We start from the raw sequence: 18367 nt of genomic DNA, 5'->3' as shown, positions 1-18367 counted from the left end.
TGATGAGGAAGACATTGGGTGTTTTTTTTTTTCCTAAAATGACAAAAGGGGGTTTGTAACTAAAATTTAATCAATTATACATATTTCTATAATTCTATTATATTTTTTCATAATTTTTTTTTCATTAGTGTATCATTTTTTATCAAAATCTATTTTTTTTTCCATTATTCTATCATCTTTTTTCATATTCTATTTTTTTCACATTAGATCATCTTTTATCAAAATCTAATTTTTTTTTGCATTATTCTATCATATTTTTTCATAAGCTATATTTTTTTTTCATTATTCTATCATCTTTTTTCATAATCTAAATTTTTTTTCACATTATATTATCTTTTATCAAAATCTAATTTTTTTTTGCATTATTCTATCATATTTTTTCATAAGCTATATTTTTTTACATTATATCATCTTTTTGCATTATCACTTACCTTGATTTGGAGCTTGAAGTTTGTTGTTGAATTCACTACTACAAGAGAGAAGTTTGAAGCTTCAAGTTTGATGTTTGAGCACCACGATCAGCTTGCTTGAAGGTTGTTGTTACAGATTGTTACCACAGTTTGTTGACAAGAGAAGAGAAGAGAGAGACAAGAGAAGAGAAGAGACAAGAGAAGAGAGGTGATAACGAGAGAGAGACAAGAGAAGAGAAGTGAGACAGTTTCTTTGTGTGCTTTTCTCAGTTGTAATAATAAGAGACAGACATAGAGAAGAGAAGTGATGCACATTTTATAACCAAACTGAAAGACATAGTTTATATAGAGAGAGACATTGTTTTACATCCGTGAATCAACATATTTTACATCCGTGAATCAACAGCAAAAGACATCAAGTCCTATACATAGTACATCTGTTTACATCCGGGATTAAAAACTGACATAAAGTCCTACTACCCGTGGCTTAAAGTATCCGAAAATAACATATAGAAACAAACAAAATCCTTCACCTGCAACACCCCGCAACCTTCCAACCCGTGACCTGTAACACCCTGGCCTTCCAACCCGTGACCTGCAAAACAAAAGAGAACAGAATCAATAAACAAGCTAATACACTAACCAAATACACTGCTACTACTCAAAGAAAGGAAAACAGATTGAATAAACAAAAACAAGCTAATACACTAACCAAATCAAAGCATTTCAGAGATTAACTTATTCTTAAGAGCCATTTCATGATCAGAAAGTGTATCTATGTTTTTGGCTAAGAGGCGATCTAGGATCTTTTGTTTGGATAGGGTGTTTTTCTGAGCTAGAATGGTTTGTATCCGATCAAAAGCTGCTTCGTTTGGCTTCTTGCGTTTGGCAGCTTTGCTAGCTTTAACACCCGGAGGCCTAACCTCTTCCTCGTCAGCCACCACTTGCGGACCACCTTCCTTACTTTTCTCCTTCGGCTGAGAGTGTGATCTCCATTTCTGATCGAACCGAAGTTCCCTCCAGCAATGTTCAAGAGTGAACTTGACATTATAGTCATTGAAGAAGATGTCATGTGCAGCCTTCATGACATCATTCTCTGTTTGGCCACTCGATTGCTCCTTCAGCGCACTTTCATGGCATCCCACAAACCTGCAGACCTCCGCATTCACCCTTCCCCACCTCTGCTTACATTGACTCCAGTGTCTTGGAAGGGAGCCAAAGAGGTGAGGACTCGAATTGAAATACTCCCCTATCCTCTTCCAAAAGGATCCTAACTTCTGTTCATTACTGACAATGGGATCCTTGCTGGTGTTCAACCAAGCACTGATCAGCACAATATCTTCTTTGGTTGACCACTTTCTCCTTTCCACTGGTTTAACTAACCCGGAAGAGGTAACAGCTGCCTCAGCAGAGTCTACGTCTAGTGGTGGAATGCTCTGTGAGGCTAACAGGTTAACAAACCCGGGAGAGTGTAGGGAAAAAGGGTCCATTTTCTGTTTTGGTTTTGTTTGATGTTTATAGGTTTTAGTGATTTTTAAGGGTGGATTGTTTGTGTTTTTATAAGTGGATTCCCTATGTTTTAAACTAGTTTCACTTAGGTTAATTACACAACAACAACCACAGTTAATTACACAACAACTAAATTTAAATACACAACAACTTATTCACAGTTAGCATTCATTACACATCAAATCAGGTTTATTTAACTCGAACAGTTTTTAAACTTTAACCAACAAACACAACAATGAATGATAAAGAAAATTCAAGTACGAGTTATACTCTAGCTAGTTCAGATCATTTAAAGCTCTACTCAACCTACTTCAGTTCTAGTTAACGTCTAGCTACGAAGCAACCAAAACGCGTAGTTCTAGTTCAGTTAAGATAGAGTCTAACCTTTGGTGGTTATTCGAAGCAGAGCTTCTCCAGGTCAGCTACTTGCACCGTGAGGTTATAAACCTCCGCAGTGAGGCGGTCAACCTGCCGAGTGAGCCCTTTAGCATGTGCCTGCACATGGAAACAACAATGAAAATGTCTTATTCACATAATAAGTTATTAAAAAAAATATGTAGAGAAAAATGTGACACAAAAAAAAAATTTGTTTACTAACCTCTAGTGTCTCAATCTGATTTTTCAGACTCGGTACGAACTTCATCACCTCCTCAGCCTCCTCCAGACGCTTAGTCAAGCTTTCGATCTGCTCCTGGACACCAATCACCCAAGGCTGACGATAGTGAAACCCATCAGCCTTTTTTAGAACCAAAAAAATATCAGCATACGTATGTCTATAAACATAATGAATGAAAATGTTCTTCAGAGTCTTACCTCGTAGTTGGCACAGGTGAAGAAACGCTTCCCAGGAAGAGTGTCGTACTCCTGCTTCACTCGAACCTCGTCGATGATTCTCCCACCACAGGAACACCTTCTCGGAATCCCGTATTCTGAATCGCAAGTGTATGAAAGCATGTTGATGTAGTCCTTTTGCCTCTTTGAATGCTTTCTCTCTTCTGAGGGATCCATCTGTAAAACAAATCGAATCTATTTTAGAACATTAAAATCCAAACAATATAATAAACGACCCCTATATCGAACCCTCTTGAGGATATACAATTATTAAACGAAACCCCCGAATCAATTTAGAACCCTAACTCGAAATCCCTCTATCGATTTAAAATCTCAGAGAAACGAACCCTAAATGAAACAACCATGACGATTTACAGCAATTATTCGAAACTCGGATATCGATTTACATCCCAAACTCGAAAGCCCCAAATTGATTTGAAATCCGAGAAAACAGTTTCGAGTTTCGACCACAAAATCGACCCAATTCAACCCTCAATCTACTCGATACTCACCTGAGCAAGTGGAAAAGACACTCCGTCGTCGATTAGAACGAGAAAACCTCCGGGAGACGGCGTCGCACGAGAAATCGCCTCTCACAACGAAACCCTAGCTTTTTGGTCGAGAAGAGCAAATGAGTCGATACACGGGGAAGCCCAACTTTCCTCCTCCTCTACGCGCTTTCGTTCAACAAATCAACACACGACGCGTGGCTTGAACCCGCTTCATACGATATCACTCGTAAGGCCCGGTTCATCAAAACAAACCCATTTTTTATTTTCTTTTATTCATCGGCCCCTTAGAACTCGAGCCCATGAACCTCACTAAAACCCCTGCTGCGCATGGTCTTATCCTACAAAGTCTGCAATCTGTATGATCTTACTTAGCGGTAAAGACGAAAGAGAAGCAATGACTCTGGCATGACAGGTAAAAATTATTCGGCAGTGGTCACTAAGTCTTTATCGGAGTGGGACAAATCATTTGCGCAAATTATTATGGTGAAAATTATAGTTTTGTTGTTATTAGTACGTATACTATAACTTTTAGTTAGGAATCATGGACTTTTAAATCAAAACAAGATGAGAAGAAATGAATTTGTTCATGTAATTTAGATCTTCACATGCAAGCAAATCATTGACAGGTTACACAACTACACTCACTCATGTTGCTGCTGTTGTTGAACTACTAAAACAGAAACCCTAGTTTTTAGATCTTTACATGCAAGCAAATCTCCTATGACTCCTAACTCCGGAAGCTCCATCCATTCCGCCAAACCCGAGACATCCAGCAAATCATAGTCGCGACCTCTCCCTACAATCATCAAGTCATAATCTTCCGCCGCCAATCTTACGGCGGTGGCCACCGCGGGACCACCGTTGACTATCTTCTCCGCATAAACGAAATTCTCAGAGGATGCATATGTTTCTTTCAAATCATTTAAGACCCCATTATCAACAAGGTAATCCCAATTCTTATTCTTGTCTGGTTCTTGACCAGATAAAAACCGGATCACCGTGAGACTCACTCTCGGATTCTGTCTCATCCATTTCGCAAGCGAGATGGCCTCGCGATCATCTTTACCTCCAATGAAGATCACACCAACGTTAACGGTACCGTTAATCTTTTTCTTGGTGCGGTAGCTTCGGTCATTGAGTACACCTACAGAACAGGGAGCACGGTCGAGGAGAGAAGCGTTCACACTTCTGATCACATTATCGTCAGATTCATATAATCCATCAGGTGACCATTTTCGTCCAGAAGGGACGATGATCATCGATGTGTGGTGGTCTAAAGCAAGATTGCAAATGTCATGATCCATTAGATCCTCTTGAGAGTAAGCTGTGAAGAAGCTAACAGTCGTAGATGCCGAATTCTCTTGTTGAAACTCGGAGAACACGAGCATCATTGTTTGAATGTAAGTGTTTTGATGCAACTGGGGTTTAGTCCGCTTGTCGTGTGGTATCAAGATTGGAAACGAACTTCCAGCGAGTTTCACGAGGTGTAATGCTGTGACAGCGATGACTCCTCTGTCTTTATTACTCTCGCCGTCAGGAGTGAAAGAGAGCAGTTGTAGCAGCGAGAGCACGCCAGAGATGTTGTCCGGTTTGTGCAAACATGTTAGGATCTTGAGATCTGAGTTTGGTTTCAGATGCATGATGTCTCTCTTGACGTATCCTATATACTTCCTCTTTGGATCGTACAGTGCTTTCACAGTAGTAGGTAAAACTCCCGCGATCAAAAGAACGTATATTATCATGAACGTGTGAGTGGCTTGCGATAGATTCTACATTACAAAATAAAAATAAAATAAACCCATTAATTCGAAATAATGATATATGCATGCATGTAAAGTGTGTTCAGGTTTTTAATATAAAGTTATCTTACCCGATGATTCGCGGCTCCTTCAAAGAAGCATAAGTCGACGAAACCCTTATAGTTCATCATAATGGCGAGGATAATAGATTCGTTAGTAGGTAACTTGAAGATCAAGCAAGACCCAAAAGTAGCAGTCCATTTGACGACCAATGTGAAACCCACCAAAAATATGTTAATGGCTATGTCATCGAACGCGTACAATACCTTTGAAATGTCAGCTTTCATGGTCATTACCACTATTGAAATCGGTAAAAATATGTTTGTAACCAATCCCTCAAACTTGGCTTCTAACGCAGACCCAAGAGGTGGACCGTCTGGGATGGCCATCCCGACCAATATAGCTCCTAAAACGTGGACTTGGTGGAAATAAGTTGTGCAAATACTCGCAGCGATTGCGGTCATAATTGTTCCGTATACATAGAGTTCCCGTACGGGTTTGCCTTCTGGACTTGTGTCGAATATCCATTGAGCCGTAGGCTTGATGATGAATAGGATCACAAGGATTAAGATGGTCATTGCCAGTGCATCGCGGTTGGCTATTCTAGGCGATACATACCTGCATGACAGTTTTAAACTATTGTAATGTGTTCAAAAACCATATCATCTAAAAGAAAAATTATACCATGCCATCGGCTAGATAGTAAAATAATATGGTTAATCTTTTGAGCAAGTTTTTTTTTTCTTTTTTGAATTATTGTTAAATTGATTAAAAAAATAATACTGTTTTTATAACTTTATAGCAGAAAGAACTTTATGATACTCATTTTGTAGCGAACCACATTTGATAACATTCATCATACTTTCTATCTCCTATCTCTCGAATTGATGAAATAGAAAGTATGATGAATGTTTTAAATTGTTGACCAAGTTTATCGCTTTAAGCATGCACAACGCTAAGAAATTCAAAAGAGTTTTTCAAAATATATAATAACAATTAGAAATTATTAGCCAATGAAAAAATAGCATGTATGTCAAAAGTCTTCTGTTAAGAGATTAGAGTCTTTTGGAAGAAAACCCAAATCTTTAGACTTCAGCTACAACCTAGTTCGAGAAGGTAAGAATAAAAAACTTGAATATATATCTAACTTTTTTTTTTTAACTTGATATAAAAAAAGTAATGAGAAATGCAACAATTAAACCCTAAATCTAGGATGTCTCTTAGCAAAAGAAAAAACGAGGATATCTTGCATACCTGTATGATGCTACGTAGGAAACGCATTGCAGAGTGATAAATCCTAGGAGATCATTAATCGTTGCAATAGATATGGCGAGGCGGCCGAGCTCCGAGTTTGGAATCTTAAGCTCATATACCAGGTGCGTTATTACGGGTAACAGCGTTAACGCTTGAACTGATACAATCACGGTGCGTTCTGTTGGAGCCAGTTTCAGAGGCATATAGAGAGGGTCGGCCTTGTCTAGCTGGAAGTTTCTAAAGGCTAATCCGGCGGTCATAGTCACCACAAAGGACAAAACCGCGATCGCAACCGTGCCTTTACCGATATGAAACACGGCTCTTTTGTTGGTCTTCACGCCCATCAAGAACGTGAACATTATTAAACCCAAGTTGGCCACACCTTCTAACGCTATGTTACCATCTAACGCCACGTCTAACGATAAATGGTGGGAAGAAAAGTCCTGAAGATCAAATAGGTGACGTCCCAGAAGCAACCCCGTCTGATTAAAAACACCAAAAACATGTTACTTGCGACACAAGAAATGACGAGATTATAACTTTTTTTTTTTTTTGGTGACACACGAGATTATAACTTTTGAAATCAAGAAATCAAGATTTGGTGTGTTGTAACTTACAAACATGTAAGAAACGAACTGTGGTACGCCAATAAATCTAAGGAACATATGAGATAACACTATTAAAACGAAGATGATAATGATCTGCAACTCAAGAAGAGGCAATGCGTATCCGAAGATGACACTCGGAGTTTCATAGTTTTCCAAGATTCCGTAAGAAGAGATGTTGAAGAAAGCTCGGTAACAAACTTCGACCTTGCTAATTGCTGGCCAAGGCGCAGGAGTTAGTGCTAGAGATTCGTTCATGAGGATGATGATAAGTATAAGTTATGAAAGGGAATGACCTGTTCTCAAAACTTTTCATATCAACTTTGCTTTTATTTGTTACGCTGAAGATTTGGTTTTCTCTATCTGTTTTTTGTTTCTTCTCAACAAAAAAAAAGGTCAAATGTTAAATTAACAAAAAATGAAAAAAGATTTAACAACGTAACAGTTTCTTTGAGCAATTGTTGTTTCTAAACCGTTGGCGCCTCCCCTTTGACCAGTTTTTGTTACGTTTGGGCTAACGAACGGATGAAGCTAAAAGGTGGCGCATTGTTTTCTAGAACTAAAATGAGATAGTTTTTATTATATGAATTGATAAATTTTCATACTGTTCTATGTGAATTTATATTAGACCTGCACCTGTACATATGCTTATAAAAATGCGCATATCCGTATATACTCGGCTACACTATATGCTATAGCATGTACGTGAAATTTAATGAATCAAACGAAATAGGATTTTTTTAAAAACAACAAAATAGGAAATAAAGATGATATATATCTTATTATTTTTAATAAATAAAAAGATATACACTATATTGTTAGTAGATCCAAGCTGGGTCATCCAACGGTCTAGGGTGATGCATTTGATAAATCTTGTGACCTAAATAAAGTTTATGTAAATAAATATGTATTAATCGATTTTTGTATAGTGGAGGTGTCACAAAAAAAAAATAGTGGATAGTCGCGTAAAACGTACATCAACTATAGTAGTAATAGTGTTTTGAGTGGTGAGAATATAAAAATAATGGACCTATGCTAATGAGCCAGCTAGTGGGAGGATCCTATCCAATCCTATCTTGTTCTGCTTTTAAAAAGACAAGACATGTGATTGACATTGGACACACTATAAAACCTGGTTCTTAAACTGGCGCGCCAACTGAATCAAATCTAATACCGAGTGTTTGCTATGTTAATAATTTATCATAGACTTCAATTTTCTCTTATATTAATAATAAAACCTTTTTATTTGTCAATATACTATTTTTATTATTTCTTCCAGAAACGTGAATGCATGGCCGGCGATGAACATAGATCAGTGAAAAATTGACCAATACTCTCCAATTTTTTTAAATAATATATAAACAAAAATTCTCAAATTTACATTTTTTATTGAAACTTTCACTACATCGTTTACAGTCCTAAAATTTTAGGATCAGTTCTGCATGAATAGCTTTTCCAAGAGAAAGAGGAGATATTTCAACAAAAATGCAACCTGAAAATATAAAATTTCGAAAAGCAAAGGAATTCAATTAACCGAAATAGAAAATAAATATTTATGATTTGCAATTTCCATTTTCCTAATCACGTACATAGATTTGTTGATTAGGCCAAAGTAAAAAATCTAACGTGTAGCTGTAGCCGAGTCATCACCTTGCATCTCATATAAAATAAAGATCCCACCTGCTTTCTTTTCTTCTCCGCAACTCCATTAACAAACATCTAGCCATCTCTTCAGTTTACGTTACCCTCGACGAGACCTTCAATTCTGAGTCAGTAATTGATCTAAGAGTAGGAAAGATCAAAACTTTAAAAGTGAAAAATGGATACTGGTTTCCAGGAAAATGAGCAAAATCAAGAACTTGACTCTCACGTTACGCATCTTATGGAGATTAGTTCTGGGTATTACGGGTAAACAACACTTATCAAATCTTCTTTTCAACATCTTTTTTGGTCATCAAAGCTAAGTTTTTTTTCCCTTCTTTTCCTTCTTTTGTGTTTAGGTGCTCACATTATAGAAGACGATGCAAGATCAGAGCACCATGCTGTGATGAAGTATTCGATTGCAGACACTGCCACAACGAAGCTAAGGTATAAAGTTTGTGTTTAGATGCCCATATTTACTTAAGATCCCACCATATTATATCAACATCCATTGTACAGATGTGAAAGAACAAGTTTGGGTTACATAAGTGAAGATTATATAAAAGTGAAACTAATGTGTTCTGTTTGTTTTTTTTTTTTCTGAAAACTTTTGTGTTCTGTTTGTTTCCACAGGATTCTCTTCAAACTGAACAGCTCCTTAGACATGATCTTCCTCGACATGATGTTTCTAAGGTTTCGAGATCATATTGAGAGTTATGTATATGTAGATTCTGTTTGTTCACTGTGATAACATTTCTAGTGTTGATTTGTTTTATTTTCAGGTCATATGCTCGCTTTGTGGGACAGAACAAGACGTGAGTATCAGTTTTTATGTGTGTAACCATGTTTCTTGATGCTGACCTCTGATTGTTTTCTTCAGGTCCAGCAAAACTGCTCCACCTGTGGTGTATGTATGGGGAAGTACTTCTGCTCAAAATGCAAATTTTTCGACGATGATGTAAGCTTTTCCAATCGATTTATATTTCTTATAAACTGGAAGTTGTACCAATAAAACTCAACACTGGTTGTTTCAGCTTTCCAAGAAGCAATATCACTGCGATGACTGTGGGATATGCAGGTAGATAAACTGAATTTGTGGTTACCAATTAAAAAAACAGAGTCTTATCTTAACTGTTGATATGTTCGTTTAATAGGACCAGAGGAAAAGTGATATCTTGCATATTTGCATTGTTTTATCCATTCATTCATAAACATTTTCATCATAGAGATTAGAATTTAGACATGTTTAGGTTGCATTTTGCATACATGAGTCTCTATTAGGTACTGGAGTGCCACATGGAGTTCTTGGGGACATTTGGATGCATCTGGAGCTCAAAGGAGGTGAAATAGGTGATCATTAAACGATCAGAGCATGGGAGCGACCTCCCGGAGCGACATCACGAAGTCGCTGTGTCCCACCTCTCAGAGCGACCTTCCTAAAGCGACGCCATGAAGTCGCTCGCGTTCTCGTTACTCCGAACAGTCTTAGATGACCCTGGAGCGACCTCTCAGAGCGACCTACCAAGGTCGCTCCCGATCCAGAGTGACCCGTTGGAGCGACACACCAAAGTCGCTCGCGACCATCGGCCCTGGAGCGACTTCCCGGAGCGACACCTGCAAGTCGCTCCGCGTTGTTCTGCTGCCGAAAATCATGATTTCTCAAGGACCTTTTTGCAATTTATTTTGGACGTTTTGTACTTGGAAAAACCTATGTTTTAAAGATTTTTTGTAACCACGAGAGGCGGATTATCTTGGATCTATTGAGAAATACACAAAAACTCTCTTGAGAAGTTCATCTCTTGGATTTTGATTGTTATGTTCTTGTGTTATTGTTGATTTCTTATATTTTTCTCTACATGATTAATCTGAAATCCAATATGGGTTTAAGAGGAATCATGGAGATTAGTGAGTAATCACTTTTTGAATTCATGGGTTATGGAGATTAAGGGTGATTAGGTTAGTTCTAGGATGTTTTAGTGTAGATCATTCTTGTTCCTTCCTAGTAGAGTATTCAAAATGCATCTTCTGAATTGGCCACTCAAAAGTTGATCAATAGACATTTTCCACCCAAAAGGTGTTTGATGAAATGCCTGAGACAACTCTCCTAGGCTTTTAGTATACTTTGCCAAAGACATTTGTTGTTAAAGGTGCTAAGATAGCTAATAGACTTGTTAGTAATGATTGCTTTCATATTATTCAACCAAAGACATTTGATGTTTGAGATATGTTAGCAAATGAGCATTCATCTAGACATAGAGCTTGCTTAGAATTGTGTCTAGGCTTAAGGTTGATAGTTTGATTGATCATTTGTCATCCTTAATTTGATACTTGATCACCCAAGGTCTAATCCCTATGCCCATGAGTTCTCTTTTCGCTTAGTAAAGAAAGTCATTTCATTTATCATTAATCATTAGTTTAGAAACCTTTTAAATCATTGGTTGCACTTAGATTAAGTGAGTACTTGCATTCTCAGTGCTTTGATATCCCTCAGAACTGTTTCGACAAACACTATACTACAACATTTGCCTTAGGAGCCTTGAAAATTCTTAATATCAAAAAGAAAACTTCTTCCATTGCAAAAGATGTCGTAAGAGAGACAAAACTTTATGTGCTTGTTTCTAGAAAATGCTCGCATCTTTCTTTGTTTCTGACATTTTATTTTGTTTCCTTGAAACAGGATGTTGCTACTCCAAAGTTTTGGAGGACAAGCACCGGTGTCTGGAAGGCGCATTGCATCACAATTGCCCGGTTTGTTTTGAGGTAAAATAATCAAAATCTAACCCATTTCTTAACTGACTCAACATAGTTGTGTCCTGATTTAAGTCTATTTGTGCTCAGTATCTGTTTGATTCGACAAAAGATATCACGGTCCTGCGATGTGGTCACGCTGTGCATTTAGAGTGTACCAAAGATATGGAGCTGCATAACCGGTAAAAGAACTCACAAGTTTTTTATGAAGCTAGCCATTGATAAACAAACACAAACTTTTTTGTTGTTGTTGTAGATACACATGCCCTTTATGCTCTAAATCGATATGTGACATGTCCAGCGTGTGGAAGAAACTTGATGAAGAGGTAAAAGGCTTCATCATATAACTCTATTGTACAGTTCTCTTATGTTCATTGAATCTTCCATTCAAATTTGCGAAGGTTGCTGCTTACAAAATCCCAAAAGTGTACGAAGACAAGATGGTAAGTGAGATTGAATATCAATATTGCATTCACGAGTTTGTGTGTTTGCTTATGTGATTGGATTGAAGCAGGTATGGATTCTTTGCAATGACTGTGGTTCAAACACGGATGTCCGGTTTCATTTGATCGCGCATAAGTGCAGTAGCTGCGGTTCATACAATACTAGAAAGACGCAGAGAGGACCTAATACTCACTCTTACTCTTCAGGAGTTCCTCAGGTTGTTAGTTCAACCGGTTAACTAAAACTTGAACCAGAACTGGTTTGGACCTAGGGGTGTTCAATCCGGATATCGGTTCGGTTTAGGTTTGGTTTTTTTTGGTTTTCGGTATTTCGGTTAGTAAAATATAACTACCATTCTAAATCCATATTTACTTCGGTTCGGTTCGGTTTATATACCGTCGGTTTTCGGTTTATTCGGTTTTATACCAAAAAACATAATTATTTAGTTTGAGATCATATAAAATGAATTTTAGAGTCATATTGTCAACACAGTCATTTATTAAAAATATATTACATGTTCAAATAAATGAACAAAAACGTAAAAATGCTTCTACCATCAAATAAAATCATCAAATCTATAATTAAAATCAGAGCCTGAAATTTTGAAAATAAAAATATGAAACAAAACAGAAACATGAAAGAAAAGTTTTCCACTCTTCCATATTTAGTGTTCATTAAAGTCATGCTTTTTCGATTGAACACGAAACTCTGTTTGTTTATAGATAAGAAAAAGTTGTGAAAATTTTCCATTAATTATTTTCCATTAATTATTTTTCATCAAATTTATCATCTTCATATTAATTTAGTGAATACTAAAATAAAGCAAAAAGATAAAAAAAAAAAAGACTTAGAAAATAAGATGTCTGAATTGCGATGTATTCAAGTGTTTTACAAATTATATAAGGTTCTTTATTACTATAACATTATGGTAATAGTTATTAACACAAATTTAACTTATATAACAAATAGATTTTCATGTATTGTTATAAAATAGATACATATTTACATGTTTCTACTTTTAATCGGTTTTGTTCGGTTTATTTGGTTTAATCGGTTATCTACCAAACCATATCCAAATCCTACGGTTTTTATAAAATTATATCCATTCGGTTTATATGGTATATACCAAAACCAAACCATATTGTCTATTTCGGTTCGGTTCGGTACGGTTCGGTACGGTTCGGTTTTACCATATTGAACAGCCCTGGGTTTGGTGTCTGAATTTCCAAAGGGAGTCTATCTGTGTACTTTCTTAACTATAGTATTTGGCTCTAACTCATGACCGTTAAAATAAGAATAAGTAGTAAATGGACCAGGCAATCCATGAGTGATTGTCTATGTTGACACTTTTAAACTCATGTTACATGGACAAGAAGATCCGGCTTCAGATCTTTAGGACCCACCCGAACCGACAAAGAAATAGCTTCGGGTTTATATACCTTTACGTTGTTGGGTTTTACTAACGACTTCTTCTCACCCATCTCTCCCTAAAAGCAACAATATTAATTAAATTATCTCAAAGTTAAAAAATCATTAAAGCGCATCCCCACAAAGGCTACAAGCAAGTAATAAGCAACCTCTTTAATTACTAAATTTCAGTTACTGCGCGCAGACAAAAACAAATTACATTATGAAGCTATAAAGTCTTGAGCTTCAGAGATTAACATAATATGAGTGGGAAAAACCCTCAGCATAAGAAAAACAAGAAAAGAAACCGTAATTTAACACATCATGGAGCCAAGCACATGAGTGTGAAAACGGATTTGAGATATAAAACCCTCAAAAAGAAAAAAACACAGCAAGCATCCCTAGAGAAATAAACAAGATAGCAAACTCTCACACATAGCATTAACTCTCCATTGACTTGGAGGTCAAACCAGGGGAGTTTTTTTTTCTTTTTCTTCAATAGTTTAAATCTAAACCCTAAATGGATCTGACTCTGTCTCCACAATGGCGCATAACCAAAAGCCTTAATGTACAAAAGATCACTCCCACTTGAAACCTAAGTGGGAGTTAATCTTGAAACTGACCTAAGTAAATGGTATATCAGATGACTATTAGTACTACAACTTTAAGAGTAAAAATCAGTAGCCAGAGTTGTGTTGATCGTTGGTCAGTGGAGAAGAACTTTCTGATACTTAGCCTCTGAATGTGACCCATCTGAGAATACTCTCTTCCTGTTGAATTTTCCACACCCATTGTTGACGTTAGGGCACTGGACGGTGACTGGAGGGATCTCGAAAGTCTTGAGAGGCGGTGGCGGATATCGCCATTGAGGTAATGGACCAGCTAAGAGCAGTGTCTGAAGCAGAGGCCCTGCCTTTAAAACAGCTTCTAGAAGTTTACCCTTCTCAGGCAGTGGCTTGTCAGGAAGCAGTGGATCCATAATCTCAGCATCTGAGACTTCTTCAGGCTGAGATGGTTGTCGGTTTATGACGTGATCAGTGGGTGACATGAGGCTCTCTTCGCAGTCCGAGGAGGAGAAGCTCTTGTTTGATGCTAGTTTTTGAGGCTGCAATGTTTCATCATCAATGCTTGAGGCTCCGGATAAAGGAGGAGTCATATGCTTCTGTTGTTGACGCGAGAGGTTATCGAACATGAGGCGCTGACATTTCTCGAGGGCTTCGTCTCTTTCTGTAATGGTTTTGGTTAATATGTCTTTAAGATTGACGAGTTGTTCATCTCTCTTTCTTATTTCCTCACGAGCAAACATTTTTGTTTGTTCTAGCTCTAGTGTTGTGCACAGATGAGAGTGTCTTAATTCTTCTGTAGTCTGTAAATTTTACAAAAGTGCAAATAAATAAATAAATAGTCAAAAAGGAAAGAAACGGAGGAAAAAGTAAATAAGCTAGATGGGACAGAACAGAGGAAACAAACAGGGGACACCTACATGAACAATCACTCATTGATCGCCACTGGTTAAACTCTGTACTTTTGAGATGTGTTATTAACACTTATCACAAACTAGCAAGGATTTGAGTTATCGAGTTGGAGGTTAAGAAACTCATTATGAGCAACTAAGCTACAACATTTGGTGATTATGCTTGACTTCAGAGAATATGTAAACAAAACATGTTCTTTTTAATTAGGTGACATGCAAAAATCCTTAAACACTTCAAAGACTGAGTCACCTAGTTGCATATTAAGACCACCATTCTGTAAAACTTGTTGAATCTTAGCAACTAGGTCTACTACATTCGGGTGTTTATTAAATAGACCAAGAAGAAGAAGAAATAAAACTGTAAGAAATTTCTTGTTTTGGACAAGACATTATTAGCCAAATTAAGCAAAATCAAAACTGAAAGAAAGATAAAGCAAAAGCAGAAGAAGAACACTATTTTGGAGGGAATAGAGGAAACTCAGCTTTAGAAATAATGTTTAAAACTTACCTTTCCATGAGAGTAGTAGTAAGGCCAGCCAAGAAGAGCACTGATTTGGTTATCCATAAATTCTACTAAATTCAGCTTAAAAGATCTTTTGATTCTCTGAAATAAATTGTGTTAGAGAGGGAGAGAACGAGAAAGAGAATGGAGTTTAACATACGGAGGGAAGGACTTATAAATAAGTAAATACATGTTGGGCTGCCTAAAGCAAATCAAGTTCAGGTATGTAATTTTCTTTTGAGATTTTAATAATTAATCAAAAAAAATAAATAAATAAAATGATAGCACATGATTGTATCATATCCTGCAACGTTATTTCAACTAACTCCACTATATATTTTACCGCGCAAACTATAAGAAAATTATCTATATGTGGTCATCTCCAGCCCCTGCTGAAAAAAAAACTGCAAAATAAAATAGAAAATGCAGTCACGAATAAATAAAAAATACATTACTCCATATATAAAATAAAGTTTTTTTATTTGTTCATAACTGTATTTTTCACTCTATTTTACGGTGTAATTGGAGATGCTCTAAAAAAATAAAAGGTTTAGATAAACTCTATCCCCAAAACGTACCAATGAAAGGTTTAAATATAACTATTATTAAAGTTCTTTTTGCAAATCTTTCTTCTACATGTTAACATGAAACAAGACTAAAATCATTTAAGTGGATGTTTAAATATTAATATACTATATATTCTCTCTATTCTGCAAGAAGTCACATTTCATGCAGATTTTAAAAAATGATAAAATATACTAATATAAATTTATAATTATTTAAATAAAATAATTATTTATAAAAGTTATATTAACAATGTAGAATGATACTTTTTGAAATAAAAAAATAATGTTAGAATGATACATTTTATGAAATAGAAATAAAAAAATAATGTTAGAATGTACATTTTATGAAATAGAGGGAATGTGTAGTTTTTTTTTTCTTCTTTTGCTGGAAATATTTATGCATATTTATCGTTTTCTTTTCCCTCTTTTGCCGTAAGTGTTTGGTGGAAGACCAACATCGTAGTTTACTGACTTTGGTCTCACTCACTCACACTATAGTCTCGACTCTTTAAAAGTCTTTTTGTTTTCTTCTTCGGTTTTTCTTGAGATACAACTAGGCATACAACACGTTTTCTTGTCTTTATCCAAGAAAATCAAGCGCACCGAAAAGAGCGGGAACGGATGCTTCTAATTACATATTTTCCAATTTTATGCAGAAAAAGTATACGCAGATGAAAGTATATATGTATATAAACAACTAAAGATGCATGGAGTCAATGAGAAGTGGATTCCATGGTCAGCAAAAGAGGCAGGTAACCTAACTTTTTCCACCAATATATTGAGAAAAGTTTTATGGAATCCCTTTTTCAATTATTAAACCTATCACTACTCATGGAAAAAAAGGCATCTTGGTTCACAAATTTTAAGTGGAATATCATAGAACCTAAGTATAAAACTGAGAAATATTTAGTTATCAGTTATTTTCTTCAGATATGCGTGTAGCTTTAGTATGTACTAGGTACATACATTGCCTTGCTTTTTGGTGTTAAAGAAAAACACGTAAATGACCAATTGGGCCAGTGTTCCATAAAAAAGACTAAATAGGGTCAGCGTGAGCGAAAACTAAATTTTAATTTCTTGAGTAAAATATACAAATGAATATCCTTAATGAAAATGATCAATTGACTTTTACTGCAAGTGGAAGGTAAAGTCAGGAAAGAAATAACTCCATATTTGGGTCGCTGGGCATGTGCTGTGTGGTAGGCCTTGAGTTATCATCCGAGATCCGGATTCGATCCAAAATCTACTCCAAAAATAGGTTATCTGAAACGTTCAAATTTAAATCCGAATAGTAAAATATCGTATCCGTCAAAACTGAATCCGGATCCGGATATCTTGATTTTTTAGGTCTGAATATCCGGATCCGTATTTTTTTAATTTTTAAAATTTTAATTTTATTAATAATTATATTTGATATACTAACACTACAAGAAAACGTGTCCATAACAACGAACATTTACGACGAAAATATTTCGTCGTAAATTTACATGGTCTTTACAACGAAATTACGAGGAATCTAACTTTCGTCGTAAACGCCATGTAAATTTACGACGAACTGATTTCGTCGTAAACTCCATGTAAGTTTACGACGAATGTACGTGGAATGAGAAATACGTCGTAATCATTACATCGACATTACAACGAAGCATGTTACCGTTATATTTAGGTGAAAACGTGTATTCAATGTGCTTTAACTTACCTAATTTCGTCGTAAAGTCGTTGTAAATAATATGTTAAAACCATGTAAAATCCATGTAAAATATTCCTTGTAAAATCGTTGTTATATTTCAACTACCCAACTCGAAAATTTCTCTATATATATGTCATTTCCCACAACTCTCTTCCTCACAACACACAAACGGGAGAAAAAAAATCCGAAAAAAAAATCAGAAAAAAAAGATTTCAAAAAAAAATCTAAGAAAAAAATGGCCGGTGGCGGTAGTATTTACGAGTTACGGAGTTGGATGTATTTGCACAAAGATTCCGACGGGAGGGTGACGAACGCATTTCTGAGCGGGCTAGAGACATTCATGCACCAGGCGGGCTGTACACCGATCACACAGGAAAGCGGTAAGATGTTCTGCCCCTGTCGGAAATGCAAGAATTCAAAATTTGCACGTAGTGAAACTGTATGGAAGCATTTAGTAAACAGAGGATTTACACCACAGTACTACATTTGGTATCAACATGGAGAGGGTTATGGGGGAAATGAAGCTAGTAGTAGTAATAATAATTTTGAGGATGGTCATCATAGTGAAGAACCGAATCATTTGCATAATGAATATAATTATCATCAAGATCATGAGCAGATGGTAGATCATGATAGGGTTCAAGATATGATTAGTGATGCATTTTTAGAAACAACTACAACAATAGCTGATGGAACTGGAAATGTAGAAGAACCTAATTTGGATGCAAAAAGGTTTTATGAAATGCTAGATGCTGCAAATCAACCAATCTACACTGGTTGTAGAGAAGGTCTCTCTAAATTGTCTCTAGCAGCTAGGATGATGAATATTAAAACGGATCATAATTTACCTGAGAATTGCATGGATGCATGGGCGGAGTTGTTTAAAGAGTATTTGCCAGAAGACAACGTGTCTGCTGAATCTTATTATGAGATTCAGAAATTGGTTTATAGTCTTGGGTTGCCTTCGGAGATGAT

The 18367-nt window shown here is 36.2% G+C and overlaps 3 protein-coding genes across 3 annotated transcripts; 1 reads left to right on the top strand and 2 right to left on the bottom strand.

The window, feature by feature from the left end:
• Positions 1–318: 318 nt before the first annotated feature.
• On the bottom strand, positions 319–8331 carry LOC106417173 (cation/H(+) antiporter 9-like). The gene is made up of 6 exons (XM_013858022.2): positions 6933–8331; positions 6316–6797; positions 5133–5679; positions 3263–5031; positions 2733–2927; positions 319–2655 (listed from the first exon to the last, which is right to left on the bottom strand). The coding sequence occupies exons 1-4, from the start codon at positions 7176–7178 to the stop codon at positions 3904–3906; spliced, it is 2403 nt and encodes an 800-aa protein (XP_013713476.1). The 5' UTR covers positions 7179–8331; the 3' UTR covers positions 319–2655; positions 2733–2927; positions 3263–3903.
• Positions 8332–8618: 287 nt separating this feature from the next.
• LOC106417166 (E3 ubiquitin-protein ligase RZFP34) lies at positions 8619–12231 on the top strand. Its single transcript, XM_013858013.3, has 11 exons — positions 8619–8828; positions 8921–9008; positions 9195–9254; positions 9344–9376; positions 9442–9519; positions 9596–9639; positions 11239–11321; positions 11400–11491; positions 11566–11635; positions 11711–11752; positions 11824–12231. The coding sequence occupies exons 1-11, from the start codon at positions 8762–8764 to the stop codon at positions 11989–11991; spliced, it is 825 nt and encodes a 274-aa protein (XP_013713467.1). The 5' UTR covers positions 8619–8761; the 3' UTR covers positions 11992–12231.
• Positions 12232–13319: 1088 nt separating this feature from the next.
• Positions 13320–15359, bottom strand: LOC106386845. Its single transcript, XM_013826662.3, has 2 exons — positions 15143–15359; positions 13320–14526 (listed from the first exon to the last, which is right to left on the bottom strand). The coding sequence occupies exons 1-2, from the start codon at positions 15197–15199 to the stop codon at positions 13867–13869; spliced, it is 717 nt and encodes a 238-aa protein (XP_013682116.1). The 5' UTR covers positions 15200–15359; the 3' UTR covers positions 13320–13866.
• Between the last annotated feature and the right edge of the window lie 3008 nt (positions 15360–18367).

Source organism: Brassica napus, chromosome C9 (assembly GCF_020379485.1).
Source record: "Brassica napus cultivar Da-Ae chromosome C9, Da-Ae, whole genome shotgun sequence".
Lineage (NCBI taxonomy): Eukaryota > Viridiplantae > Streptophyta > Magnoliopsida > Brassicales > Brassicaceae > Brassica > Brassica napus.
Note: the sequence above shows the minus strand (reverse complement) of the source record. Positions and strands in the feature narration are given on the sequence as shown.

Coding starts and splice junctions, on each gene's coding strand:
- LOC106417173 (XM_013858022.2), bottom strand. CDS start 7,178: ATGAACGAATCTCTAGCACTAACTCCTGCGCCTTGGCCAGCAATTAGC. Junction 6,798..6,932: donor AGTTCGTTTCTTACATGTTT/GTAAGTTACAAC, acceptor GTTTTTAATCAG/ACGGGGTTGCTTCTGGGACG. Junction 5,032..5,132: donor AAGGAGCCGCGAATCATCGG/GTAAGATAACTT, acceptor TTTGTAATGTAG/AATCTATCGCAAGCCACTCA.
- LOC106417166 (XM_013858013.3), top strand. CDS start 8,762: ATGAGCAAAATCAAGAACTTGACTCTCACGTTACGCATCTTATGGAGA. Junction 9,640..11,238: donor GATGACTGTGGGATATGCAG/GTAGATAAACTG, acceptor TCCTTGAAACAG/GATGTTGCTACTCCAAAGTT. Junction 11,322..11,399: donor ATTGCCCGGTTTGTTTTGAG/GTAAAATAATCA, acceptor ATTTGTGCTCAG/TATCTGTTTGATTCGACAAA.
- LOC106386845 (XM_013826662.3), bottom strand. CDS start 15,199: ATGGATAACCAAATCAGTGCTCTTCTTGGCTGGCCTTACTACTACTCT. Junction 14,527..15,142: donor ACTACTACTCTCATGGAAAG/GTAAGTTTTAAA, acceptor TAAAATTTACAG/ACTACAGAAGAATTAAGACA.